We start from the raw sequence: 14,083 nt of genomic DNA on the forward strand, positions 1-14,083 counted from the left end.
GGTCCAGTTTCAGAACCATTTTATACAAAGTCACAGTGTCAGAACTCTGGGAGAAAATGGGGAAGCGGGGGTGAAGGTGATATCAGCTCAGGAGGTGTCCATGGTTTCACCTTCTGTCAGGAGAAGGAAGGCCACGTGGTCAGTGTGGCCCCGAGGGCAGGGCCTGAGCTCTCCAGGCTGGGCTCCCTCCTCCCTCTCTGGGGCAGGCGGGGAGGGGGACACTCACTGAGCTCATTGAAGAGGAAGGCGTCCTGGTACTCCTTCATGTACTGCGTGGAGCGCGACTCATCCAGGAAGAGCGAGTAGACCCGCTTGATGTCATCAACCTGTACCTCGGTGCCCTGATAGGGGAATTGAGACCTCAGTGGGGCCCCTCCCAGGAGGTGGGTCAGGGTGAGGACTCTGGGGCCAGGTCGCCTGGATTCAAATCCTGCCGTGGCCACCTCGTGGCTGTGGGCCCCACCTCCCCACGGCTCAGTTTCTTTTTTTGTTTGTTTTTTTGCGGTACGTGGGCCTCTCACTGTTGTGGCCTCTCCCGGTGCGGAGCACAGGCTCCGGACGCGCAGGCTCAGCAGCCATGGCTCATGGGCCCAGCCGCTCCATGGCACGTGGGATCTTCCCGGACCGGGGCATGAACCCGCATCCCCTGCATCGGCAGGCGGACTCTCAACCACTGCGCCACCAGGGAAGCCCCCCCACCCCTCAGTTTCTTCATCTGTAAAATGGACTTAACGGCATCAACTTGCAGCCAATAGATATTTACTCAGCACCTCCCGTGTGTCAGGCTGGGAGCCACAGAAATTAACCCGAGAGACCAAAGTCCCCTGCCTTTGAAAATTTGGGTTCTGAGACTAAATGCAACTGCCCAGGGAAAGCCCTGGGAGTAGTAGCATGTCCTCCACTCGCTCATCTGACCCCTGGGCAGACGCAGCCGCTGACCTTGCGTTTCCGGCACACCAGGCTGGCGGCCGTGATGAGCTGGATGGCGTAGCGCAGCGAGGTCTCCAGCCCAATGCGGGTCAGCACTGTGTAGGCGTCCTCACTCATCTCCACGTCTTCCTCCTCACACCTGCGGGCAGGGGGCGTAGGTGGCATTCAGCCAGGGCCATGGCACTGCTGGACCTCTGGGATACACGTGGAGTCCACGTCCTCAGATGCACAGAAGAGCCACCGAGGCACAGGCTGGGCCCAAACCTTGGGCCTCCTGAGCCTCTCCCTTCCAGGGCTCTTTCCACAAGGTCAGTCACCGGCACAATCCCTCCCTTCCCCAAAGAGCATCCTCCCATCATAGGCCACTGCTTGGATGCCCAGCCCAGTCCTGCTTCTGGCAGGCCCAGTGACCTCCCCCTCAGACCTCAGTGTTGCCACGTGTCAAACAGGGTGGACACCAGCCCTGCCTCTCAGGCCTGCAGCCTGGTCCTGCCCCGGAAGGCCAGGGGGGCCCCCCCACCCGCACCGGATGCGGAGGATCTGCTTTGTGTCTTTCTCGCTGTAGGGAGAGGTCGAGACGATAAGCAGGCGGTCCAGCAGGTCAATGGGGATGCCGTGGGGGCTCTGGTAGCTGGTGCCCCGGATCCTGGGGAGAAGGGGGAAGGGAAGCTGTCAGGGTGATGCTCTTAGAACCTGGCTCTCCATTCCCTCTACTCAGAACACCCCACCCCTACCAACCCCCTCGGCCACAGCCCGCTCACTGGACCAAATACCAGCTAGCCTTCAGCTCCGCACTGGTGTCACTGCCCGATGGCGCAGCCACCCCCTGACTGCATCAATCCCCCTGGAGCTGAGCTGGTTTTAGCTAGATATCTGTGTCCAGGATTACTGGATCAAGGTCCCACTCCTCTGCTTGACACAGGGCTCCACAAGGGATGCAACTGTGCCGGTCCTGTCCCCGGCTGCACCTGGCCCAGCACAAGGCCTGGCACGTGGGGCTAGGAAACAGCAGATTCCCAGTATTCATGGTAGCTGCGTTCTACAAAGTGGAGGCGAACACTCAATTAGCAAATACAGGGTTAGGCTCTTGTGAGCCTCTGGTCACAATTTTTGGCAACCAACCAATAGATAGCCCGGTTTCAGGTTAAAGACACCTTATTCAATATATATTATTGACTTATTCATGCTGAACTCATAGCCAATAGCACTTGAACTCGTGCCTGAAGGAAGCTCATCTAACACATGTGTTTTCTCTGTACGGCACATCCCTGCCTTCTTGCGCTTAGCGACACTGGACAGCTGGGGGCCATTTTAAACAGCAAAATGACCAGGGAACAAAAAGCATACAATGTGACAAATGTCGCACTAAACAGATCAGGAAAAGGACACTTATTTACAGCACGTGAACTGAAACTAGGAGGCAAAGCACTGCCTGCTTTGACCCTCGCCTGAATGGTCTGCCATGGGCGATTCAATTTTTTCCTGCTCTGCACACGCTTGTGAATGACCGCCAAAGTGTGATGGATACCAATTTGGAGGCTACAAATCAACTGTAGCGAGTAAGCAGATCCACGAATACGGAATCTGCAGAGGAATGACTGCGTTTGCTGCCCCTCATAGGAGACACCCCTGTTCCCACAGCCTGACCTGCAGCTGCTACAAACATGCTCTCAGCTGGTCTCAATCAACCCTGTCATCTGGATACCAAATTCTGGCCCTGCCACCTTCTACGTGTGACCTTGGGCAAGTTACCAGGCCTTGCTGTCCCCATCTTTAAAACGGGGCTGAGGGAATTCCCTGGTGGTACGGGTGGTTAGGACTCCGCACTTCCATTGCAGGGGGCACGGGTTTGATCCTTGATTGGGGAACTAAGATCCTGCAAGCTGTGACGCATTGCCAAAAAAATAATAAAAAAAATAAAGCAGGGCTGAGACAATATTACCTCCCGAGCTTCTTTTGAGGGGGCCGAGCAGTTCATCCTGGAAAAGGGCCAAGCACAGAGCCAAGGACAACCTGCCTGCTGCCCCTGGTAGCCATGCCCCTGTCTTCCCTGCACTACAGCTGGCACAAGGCTGCTGCCCTGGAGGTGCTGGTCCCTGGGCTACCGTGCAGCCAGGTGCTGCCACACACATGAGCAGCCCTGGGTAATGGGTCCAGGTGGCCATGCTGAGTGCAGCCTTTGGGCCCCAGCCTCTTGCGGGCTCTCTGCCCTCCACTTCCTTCTCCCTTTCTGTGGACTCTTGAAACGTAGATGAGGTGGGGAAGAGCCAGCAGGGAGGACATGGCACGACACCCTAGGGCAGAGGTTCCCAAGCTTTATGGCGTCTGGTACCCTTCATGTCTCAGGAATTTTTCCATGGTATCCTTAGGTCAAAAGAAATACTAAGCTTCGTTCCCTTTATTTCTATTAAGCAGTTAGGTGTAAGCAACTTAATTGTAGTAGTTTCTGCAGCGTCCAAAACATGTCACTGTGCATCCCTTAAAACCTTAAAACATCCCACAAGGGCTTTCCTGGTGGCACAGTGGTTAAGAATCTGCCTGCCAATGCAGGGGACATGGGTTCGAGCCCTTGTCCGGGAAGATCCCACATGCCACGGAGCAACTAAGCCCATGCACCACAACTACTGAGCCTGCGTTCTACAGCCTGGCTCCACAACTACTGAGCCTGCACGCCTAGAGCCCATGCTCTGCAACAAGAGAAGCCACCATAATGAAAAGCCCGCGCACCGCAACTAAGAGTTGTTCCCGCTTGCCGCAACTAGAGAAAGCCTGCGCACAGCAACGAAGACCCAGTGCAGCCAAAAATTAAAAAAAAACAAAAAACAAAAAAACATCCCACAGCACTCCTGTGTTCTCTGCAGTACCCTGGGGTGCCTTGGCACACAGTTTGGGAACTGGAGCCTTAAGGGCTACTGGAACAAGAAAACAGAAAGAACATGGCACCTGGACTTCCTTGTGGAGCAGAGTTGCCCACCAGCCCTGACCAGCCACCTACTTTAGTTTGAGGGGAAAGTACACTGTCTTGCCTGGGCCACAGAGCTTGGGAATAGCCAAGCCCACCCCTCCCTAACGAGGTGCTCACCAAACGTGCCCTGATTACCCAGTGACCGTTCCCACCACCCAGAGGTCCCCGTTCTCCCCAGGGGCCTCTGAGGGGCCGGCAGTGGCTCACCGGGTGATGCCGCGGTTGGTGGCCATGATGAGGACAGGCGCCATGTCACTCTCCAGGGCCCGGTTGAGGAACGAGAAGCTCTCAATGTCCAGCATGTGGACCTCGTCGATAAATAGCACCTGGGGGTCAGGGGGGCGGATGTCAAACCCACCTCCTGTGTCCCCTCTTCTCCCCCACCGCAACGTCACCTGCCGTGGCCCCGTCCCGGTACTCACGCCGGGGATGATCTCCGCCTTGCCTTCCTCCCGCCACTCGGCCACCTTGGCATTGATCTGCTCTCGGACTTCTGACTTGATCTCCCCTGTGTCACCTGTGGGAGGCGGGGTGTCAGAGACAAGACAGGGATCCAGGGCCGGAGGGTGAACCAAGATGCAGAAGGATGGGACGCCAGGGACAGAGGGAAGAGAGACCAAGCCCCTGGAGTGGCAGCAAGACGGGAGGGCCAGGGAGTCGGAGATGTCCCAGAGAGGCAACACGGGGAGAGACGAACCACACTGACAGATGGAGAACAGGAGTCAGAGAACAGGGATGGGGGAAGAGGGGGAAAGCCATCGTCACGGGGGGGCCATACTGGTGGATGGGAGAGGGAGAGGGGAGCTGCCAGGCTCCCCGGGGCGGGGGGAGACGAAGGCTGGGCCTCACCTGAGAAGAGGGCCAGGAAGCCCTGGGTGCGGGAGTTGATGACGTCAATCTCATGCAGGGACACCGTGTGCACCACCTCCTTGCGTTTCTGGAGCTCCCCGTCTGGGCACTGCACGAACTTGGTCTATGGGGCCGGGGTGGGGTTCGTGTGGACAAGGGCAGAAAAGAGCATGAAGGGGGGGCCCAAGGGGCCGTCTGGGGGAGACTGGGGCTCCCTGGAATGGAACTAAGAATCCAGATGGGGGTCACCCAGAAACCCCGGCCCAAGGGGTAGTCAAGACCAGGGCAGTCAACAGCACTGAAGGATATGGGGGTTCCTGGAGGACCCCGGAAACCATGAGCCAAGTGCCAAGTTGAGGGACCCCAGCTGTCCTAGAGGGTACAGGGAAGAACCAGGAGTACCAGGGACATGGGGTTGGGGTGACAGGAGGATCCAGACCCTGTAGGCCCTGGGGTGATGGAGGAGAGAGAAACATCCTGGTGCCTGACCGAGGGGACCTGGAGCCCTGGCCCACCTGGGAGCCCATGGCGTCATAGTCTCGAGCGCGTGTGAACGAGCGTCCCAGCTTGGAGATCTTGCCCGTGGCCTTGTCAATGGTGATCACATCCCTGCAGGGGATGAAGGGTGGGGGTGAGGAAAGGAAGGGCCAGAGCTCCCCTACCCTGACCACCTGGTGCGGACCCCACTGCTCACCCAGCCTGGACCTTGTCCTTGGTCAGGGACTCGATCATCTTAGTGCCCAGGTCGTATATGGTCTCCATCTCTGTGGTCTTGAGGGTTAGCTTGCCCACCTTGGAGCCCTGAGGGGTGACATGCCAGGCAAGGGGCTCAGAGACGGGCCCAATGTCTCCCTAACACAGCTACAGAACAAGCATGACATGGGGCAGCTTTGGGGGCTTGACGAAGATATCCATTGTCACAACTGCAGTGACAGCTTCCTGGGTGCATGTGTGTCAAAGCCTAACATCTTGTAAACCTTCAAGGGCGTGGCTTATTGGCTGTCAACTGCACATTAATAAAGCTATTATTAAAAATCCAGTAAAGAAACAAACAAAAACCTAAAAGACAAAATCTATAAAAACAACAGGGACCTAAGGTCTCACAGAATGGCCAAAGGGGTCCCACTGTAACACTCCTTTTCTATACCCAAATGAAAGGCGGTTTTTGTCGATCACAAACCCAGAAGAACTCAGCTAAACACAACTAAGACAACAAAAAATGCCACGCCCCTCCCCACGAGATAAGCTAAGAAAACAAAATGCCACGCCCCTCCTCACAAGATGAACAGTCACCAAGTCTGGGCTTTTCCCAGCATATTGGAGTCTCTCCTGTTTCCTGGAATTGTTTCCATAGTGAGGTGCTTCCTTTGTAGGGACAGGTGGCAGCATAAAAGGACTGGGATTGGGGAGGGAGTTAAAGCGAGTTTTGGTTGTTCATTTTTAAAGGGAGGATGTATCCACGGATTTCTGCTGTAATCAAAATCTAATTTAAAGAACTATCTGGGGAATAGCTTCCCTATATTTAAAGATTCTCCTACCATGTTTTTAAAATTGAAAATTTAATTGCAGTGGATGAGACTAATTTAGGAGGCTGTTTACAGGTGTTAAAAGTGCAAGGTGACCTCCACCCTCCAGCCTCGGGGGTAGCCTAGACTCGGGGGCAGACTCACCGTCCCTGTTGCTGGCCGATCAATCTGGATCTCCACCACCTCCCCTTCGATAATCTCAGTCTCCTCCCTGGGCAGAGAACAGATCTAAGGAGAGAGCCCGAGGCCTGGGTCCTCAGGAATTGCCAACTCCCGTGAGCCCTTGGGTGCAGGATGAGCTGGCCAGGGCCGGGGGTGGGAGGGGACGTCCCAAGGCCACTGGGACCTGGCATCACCCCCTGCTTACTTGATGCGCACACCGATGGAGCGCCGAAAGGCCTGTGTCAGCGCCTCTGTTTTGCTCATCTCCAGGGAGAAGATCTCACTGCCGGCGATGGCTGTGAACGGAGTGTCAGGGCCCAGGGCCTGTGCCATGCCTGGGAAGGAGGGGAGGCAGCCTGGGTAGGTGGGGGCAGCCCTGGCACCAGGTCCCCAATACCCGCTCTGTGGCAAACCAGCTCTTCTCCCTCCTCAGGCAGGAGAGCAGGAGAGAGGGGCAGGGTGCTGAGGGGCAGACAAGGAGACGCAGAGAAGGCAGGGGACAGAGGGCCGCATGGGGAGGATCAGAACCTGCGCTGCCCAGAGGGCAAACCTTATGACTGTAATCTTGCCAAGCCTTCCTCCTAACCGCTAAGAGCTGTCTAGCCTCAGGGCTTGGGGGTGATGAGCAGGGGTAGAGACAAGGGGCTGAAATTGAAGGTAAGAGAGTCAGACTGTGTAGGTTTGAATCCCGGCTCCAGGGCTTAGCACCGGGTGACCTTGAGAAGTCTGCTCCCCAAGCTGGTTTGCCCCTCCGTGTAATGGGACCGATAACACGACAAGCACTGGCACGGGATGGCACCCTGCACAGGAGCGATTACGAGGGCAGGCAGGGATACACTGGTGCTCAACCATGACTCCGTCACGGTCTGGAACCAGCACAGGGACGGGCCTCCTCTATGGCTTGGGGCCTGGAGCTGGCTGGTAGACAGCGGGGCCATTCCTGCCATCACTCCAAGTGCTGAGCCCCTCTGCCAGCTCCCCTTCCTGAGGGCTCTGCCCAGCTCTGAGCCAAGTCTCCCGGACAGGAAGTCACCGAACCCTCCTGACCAGTGTGAGCTGGGAACTCTCCTTGGTCCCCTTTACAGATGTGTGTCACACTCTGCCTGGGTGTCCTGCTCCCTACCGTCTGTCCAGGAGACTCCCAGACATCCTACAAGTCTTAGTTCAGGTTCTGACTCACCTGGGAAGTCTCTCCCGACAACCGCCACCCCGTTTTCTCTCCCCACCACCCCTCATCGGAGGTAGAAGCCTCCTCTGTTCATCACCCTGGACGGTACCGTGTCCACGAACACCTCCCCCAGGCCGGAAACTTCTTAAAGTCAGGATTTTGGTCTTAATCATCTTAGTGTCTGCAGTGTCTGGTCCAGGGCCTGGCACACCAGGGTACCCGAATGAGTGCTACTTTATCTTAACTGCAGACCTAACTATTACCTTGATTCTCACTGCCTGGCCCCACAGTCAAGGCACAAACGTGGGAATGAGTGGGAAGAGAGGAGAGTCCAGGAAAGCTTCAATGAGGAAAAGATGCCTGGGTAGGGTTTTGAAGGATGAATAGGAGCTCAACAAGGATGAGGGACAGTTGTGAGTAAAAAGATCTTAAATCACTAATGCATTGCAAAAGAGACTGCTGGCTGTCTATGCAATGCCCATCTTTCCCATCTTCCTTCATTCCAGAACCCCCATTTTATTAGGGTAGCAGTGATCCCAATTAAAATATTAAAATAAGTTTTAATGTCTCACTGTCTTGTGCAGCAGAGTGTAGCCATTAAGTTCTAGTCAATAAAATATAAGCAAGAGAGTGTGGGAGTCCCAAGACAGCTGCTTAAAGGGAGCTACCTCTTGGAGGTACACCCTCATTGCAATTCCTCTTTCTCCTTCTTCCCATATGGAGTATGGATGGGAAGGCTGAAGCGTAGGCCATCTTCTTGCAACATGAGGTGACCCTGACATGGAAGCAAGTGATGTGGAGGCAGGAAGGTAGGAGCCTTCACTGTTCAACAAGGCTGAATTGGCCTACATTCAGATTATTCTATGGGAGAGAATAAACCCATAGTGTTTAAGGCACTGCCATTTTGAGCTGTTAGACGTGGCTGAACCCCAACCCTGACTTACACCGTAGGGATCATCTGGCAAGGCCAGAAGAGATCCTGCCGTGAGAGGTGTCTTACCCATGGCGATGGCCGTCTTCCCAGTACCCGGCTGGCCGGCGATGAGGACCGCCCGGCCGGCGATCTTCCCTTCCCGGATCATCTCTAGCACCACGCCAGCTGCCCTCCGGGCCGCCAGCTGGCCCACCATGCCCTGGGAAGCCTGGGGGTGGGAGGTGACAGAGCATACAAGGTGACTTCCTCCTGGGCTACTACTGCATTTCTACCACCTCCAGCCTGATGAGATCAAACAGGACATGTTGGCAGGGACTTCAGAAAAAAGCCAAAAAAGCCTTTTCTACTCCCATTTTTTAAAGACCGATAAAACTGCACATGCGGCTGAATTTTATAAATACAGCACAAAGGTCTGGAAGATCATAACGCAGTCCCCATACTCCCCACAGCCCTGGGTCCCCTCTGCCCGAGGCCCCCATGGAGCAGCCTTCCCACCCCGGCCCCCTGGGCTCTACCTGCCGTGGCTCCAAGGCATCGTCTAGCCCCAGCCCCCGGATATGGGAGTGAGCGCCTGTGTGTGGGGAAAGAACCAGAAGACACGGTTACCAGCCAGCTCGTGTCGATGTGTGGCCTGAGGGGCTTCCCCGCCAAGCCCTGGTTTCCTCCTCGGTCACAGGGGCACCTCGATTCCCCACCTCACTGGGAGGATGGCCGGACATGGTAAATGCTCAGTAAATAAGAATGGCTCTTAGGCTACGTGGTGGCCTGAGTGACCTCCCAGGTTCTAATCTCATTCCATGTAACTCTGAGAACAAGAGTCTCAGCTATTATCACCCTGGATCATGGCCAGGGCTCAATAATCGCCCCCAGGCCCTCATTGACATGGAGGCGAGGAGGAGTTCAGAGAGGTTAGGTCCCTTGCCCAAGACCACACGGCCAGTGAGAGGTGAAGACGCAGGATTCCAATGCTTTACACTAGACCAGGGCTGGGCAAACTACAGCCTGTGGGTGGGCACTTGTTTTTGCAAATAAAGTTTTATTGGCACACAGCCACATCCATTCGTTCACATACCATCTGGGGGTGCTCTTGCATTGCTGCAGCAGAATTGATTACTTTCAACAGAGAAGATTTACTATCTGGCACTTTAAGGAAAGATGTGTCAACCCCTGTGCTGGCCTGTAGGCAGGCTGAGGGCAGGGACTGGGTGCAGCTAGAGTCTCCTGGGTCCTCAGCTCCCAGCAGGGCTGGCCCTTGATAGCTAAGTGCTTTACCTTATTGTATCTTATGTCAACTGAGGAGGTGAACTACTCTCCCACCATTTTGCAGGTAAGGAAACTGAGGCACAGAGAGCAACTAGCCCCTCACTAGGCGGCTCAGAAGTGGCACCCAGCAGCGTGCTTCCAGAACCCAGGTTCATAGCCAGCAGCCCTTTACTGCCTCTTCTGGAAGCTCTGAATGAATGAATGTGAATAAGTGTAGTCTCCTCCTTGCAAGTCAGGCTCTTTGCAAAGGCTGCACCCTGCTGTTGCCACTACAGCCCAACTTCCTGGTCCCAGGTGAGCTGGGACCAGGGGCTTGCCTGCTCTGAGTCTTGGTCACCTCAGCTAAAAATGGGATGACAGTCACAAGAGGCACCTTGTGGGGCTACTGTAAGGATTTGAGGGATGCAAACTCATATTCAACAGTTATCTGTGGAGCGTCTGGTCTGCCAGGGCCTGTGCTGGGGACACCGCTAGGAAGGAGACAGACCAGGTCCCTGCCCTCAAAGAGATGATGCGTGTGCCTGGTGTTTGGGACAGTCAGTGCAGGGCCAACCCCAGTCAGCACTCAGCAAATATCCACCTTCACGATTTCCAAGCAGGATGCTGGGGCATCAGGGAGCCCCGCCAGGGAACCAAGCCAGCAGCAGTACCGCCTGGGGTTGAGGCCTGGCATGGTCTACCCCACCCCCGCCCCCAGCCATCTGACCTGCTCTGGAACTCAGGAACCTCCCTCCTTAGATAGCGGGGACGGGGGATGGTGGGATGGTGTGCAGGCCGACTCCCTCTTGGGGGCCCTGGGTAAGCTGGCTCTGTCAGGGGTACAGGGGGCAGGCAGGGGCTAGGTCCTATTCCTGACCCACGCTCACTCACCGATACGCTCAATCCTCGTCACGTCGCGGATCTCTGGGACCTTGGTTGTGGCTGTCTGGGGTTGGAGGAAGACGCATCAGTAAGAGCCTTTGCGGTCCCAGCTTTCAACAACCCCTCCTCTGTCCCTCCTGCCCGCCTCCCACAAGACAGTCCTTTCCACTCCTCCCCACAGACAGGCTGGCATCCCAAACACCAGATCCTCCTCAGCTGTCACCCACTAGGGCTGGTGGGTTGACCCCATTACACCGTCAGTCCCAGGAAGCCAAGGACTGTGTCTGTCTCTTTCACAGCCCCGTCCCCAGGGCCGGGCCCATGTTTGGTGCCCAGGAATTACTTGCTGAAGGAAGAAGTCCTCCCCATCCCCCAGAGCTGCGAGGACAGATGCAGAGTGGGCATTAACTTGGACGTGTTCTGGCCCCCCTTGCGCCTCGCTGCCCCAGCTCTCTGTCACTAGGCCTTTGCATGTGTAGGTCCCTGGTCTGGCCTGCTCTCCCCACCCCCCTCACTGAATCAGATCAAGCGTCACTCATTAAGGGAGGCCCTCCCTGACCTCAGCCCCTGCCCAGCTAGTTCTAGGGTCTCTGGATATCCAGACAGAAGGAAGGGCCTCTTTTGGGAGTCTGATCTCACACTCACAAGGTAGACTGTTGGATCAATGTTCTTGGCTCCAATGGATGTGAGTCCCATGAAGGGCACAGCCCACATCTCACTGGTCTCCCTTGGGGCTCAATGTTTGGAGTTTGAATGAATGACGCCCTGAAGTGCTGAGTTCACTCAACAAGCAGGAACTGAGGTCTCCTGTGTCCTCAGCTTTCCAAAGAGCAAAGTCAGACATTATCCCTTCTCACGTGGGGGAGAGAGATGAGTAAACACTGCCTGGGACAATTCAAGAACCAAATGGAGATCCACTCAGATATTCATGGCAGTGTTATTTATAACCAAGAGGTGGAAAAAACCCAAAACATCCATCAACGGATAGATAAACAAAATATGGGGTAGCCATAAAACGGAATATTATTCAGCCATAAAAAGGGATGAAGGGACTTCCCTGGTGGCGCAGTGGTTAAGAATCCGCCTGCCAATGCAGGAGACACGGGTTCAAGCCCTGGTCCGGGAAGATCCCACATGTCGCAGAGCAACTAAGCCTGTGCACCACAACTACTGAGCCTGCGCTCTAGAGCCCACGAGCCACAACTACTGAAGCCCGTGCGCTTAGAGCCCATGCTCCGCAACAAGAGAAGCCACTGCAACAAGAAGCCCGCGCACCGCAATGAAGAGTGGCCCCTGCTCACCGCAACTAAAGAAAGCCCACGCACAGCAATGAAGACCCAGCGCAGCATACAATTCTTAAAAATAAAAAAAAAGACCCAACGCAGCCAAAAAAATATATAAATAAATTTATATAAATAAGTAAATAATATTTCTTTTAAAAAAGGGATGAAGTTCTGATCCACGCTACAACGTGGATGAACCTTGAAAACATTATGCTGAGTGAAAGAAGCCAGACACAAAAGGTCGCATGTTGTATGCTTCCGTTTATATGAAATATCCAGAATAAATAAATCTAGAGACACAAAGTAGATTAGAGGTTGCCTGGGGTGAATAAAGAAAGGGAGGCCTAAGAAGCCAGCACGCTGACCCAGTTCCTTGGCCACCTGCCCCCAACCCTCTTCCTCCTCACAGGTCTCCTAACCAGAATGAGAGGAGATGCAGGCATCCAACCCAAGGAAAACCCTCCTCTCTCTGGAACCAAGAGTTCAGACTTCCTGACCGTGGCATGGTCACAAGCCTCCTCCCTTGCTGTTTGTGAACTCTCCCACTTACTCCTCCTCATAGGAGGTTGGTCACTGCCCCCAAACCCCTATCAGAAGATTGAGAACATACTCTCACCCACCCCTATACAGCCTATCAGACTCTACTCGAGACAAAAAATACACATTGGTCCAGGAATCCCAACATAAACAGACCTGCCTCCTACAAAACCTTTCCTTTCACCATAAGCCTCTCCTACCCCGCGCTGCCTGCTGATCCCATGGAAACAAAACTGAGCTACCATCCCCTCACACTCCCAATACTTCATCCACACCCATGCGAACTGGGTCTCAGGAGTGTGGCCACTGCCTTTTCCTCTTCCGCTTCCCCATCCACCCCCTTTGCCATGACAACAGAAACACTCACAAGTCGCCCCTCAGGCACCAGTTAACTCTCATCCCGACCCTAGCCCCATCTTGACTGCGGTCACCATGGGAACCGAGGCATCTGGAAGCCACGTCCAACCGCCAAGCTACGGCTACATCCCTCCTTCATTTAGATGTTTCTCAGAAAAGTACTAGGTGCCTGGCCCAGTGTACCTGGTCTCTCCTTTATGGAGTTCACATGCATACATTCAAGTGCTAACTTATTGAGCATCCACGTTGGGCATGTCCTGATGAAATGCTGGGAATATGAAAATGGCTAAAACAATCCCATGACAAGTTCCTAAGCCTCTGTGCCCCCGGCCCTTTCCGCTCTCTACTGACACCCTCTGGGTTCTCAACACTCTCTCTTTTGGCTCAAGACTCAATAAGCAACTCCACGATCTGAAGCGCATTGGGCAGGTCCCTGCCTGTGTTTCTCCCTTGTACTCAGGTACTATTCACACCATCAACAACCCAAGACTGCTGGATGGCTTGGAGCCCAAGACACTACAACCCTCATCAGACTTTAAGGCAAAGGACTGGAGAACTGGCCACTACTTGCGCCCAGAGGATTGGAAGTTGGAGTTCCTAGAAGATGATGGAGTCAGATTTGACCACTGAGACCGTAAGTATTCACTTGAACCCAGGATGCCGGTATCCTAGTCCCTTCTTTTTTCCTCCCTCAGATCCAGAAGCCCGGGCCCCCAGCTCCCTCCTTCCTCAGAACCAGGAGTCCAGGCCCCCAGCCTCCTCTCCGCTAAGATCCAAGAGTCCAGGCCCCCAGCCTCCTCTCCGCTAAGATCCAAGAGTCCCCGTCCAGCCCCCTCCTCCTTGAGACTCCTTAGCCCTCCGCACGCCGACACTCACCACGGTTGCCATGCTGCTCACCAACCGCCAATATCCTAGCGGAAACGGAAACGCGCTGGGAACGAGGCGTTCTGGCCCCTCTAGACTGCCAGGTCCTCCAAATATCTCGGTGGTTCTCCTGGTGGGGCGCGGCGTCACTTTTCAGGGCGCGGCGTCACTTTTCAGGCCCCGCCCATCCAGGCTGCTCTGGAAGATGAGTTCCCAGAACTCCGGAGTCCATTCCCCACGCCTCGTGGCTCCTCCTCCTTTTACCCAGGCCTCCTTACTAAGGCCGATTGCAAAATTCTTAACACTTCTTTGGGCAACCACACGTCCCCCACGCCTCCTTTCCTCCTTATCCACCGTCTTCCCTCCCCCGTCAATTTTGGGGCC

At 55.0% G+C, this 14,083-nt stretch overlaps 1 protein-coding gene across 1 annotated transcript; it reads right to left on the reverse strand.

Moving 5' to 3' along the window:
* Positions 1-2: 2 nt before the first annotated feature.
* On the reverse strand, positions 3-14,072 carry RUVBL2 (RuvB like AAA ATPase 2). The gene is made up of 15 exons (XM_030873609.3): positions 13,712-14,072; positions 10,668-10,722; positions 9,050-9,105; positions 8,601-8,742; positions 6,638-6,767; positions 6,415-6,481; positions 5,439-5,545; positions 5,260-5,353; positions 4,745-4,868; positions 4,318-4,412; positions 4,103-4,221; positions 1,457-1,576; positions 940-1,069; positions 227-341; positions 3-113 (listed from the first exon to the last, which is right to left on the reverse strand). The coding sequence occupies exons 1-15, from the start codon at positions 13,721-13,723 to the stop codon at positions 88-90; spliced, it is 1,392 nt and encodes a 463-aa protein (XP_030729469.1). The 5' UTR covers positions 13,724-14,072; the 3' UTR covers positions 3-87.
* Positions 14,073-14,083: the final 11 nt, after the last annotated feature.

This window comes from Globicephala melas, chromosome 19, assembly GCF_963455315.2.
Source record: "Globicephala melas chromosome 19, mGloMel1.2, whole genome shotgun sequence".
Lineage (NCBI taxonomy): Eukaryota > Metazoa > Chordata > Mammalia > Artiodactyla > Delphinidae > Globicephala > Globicephala melas.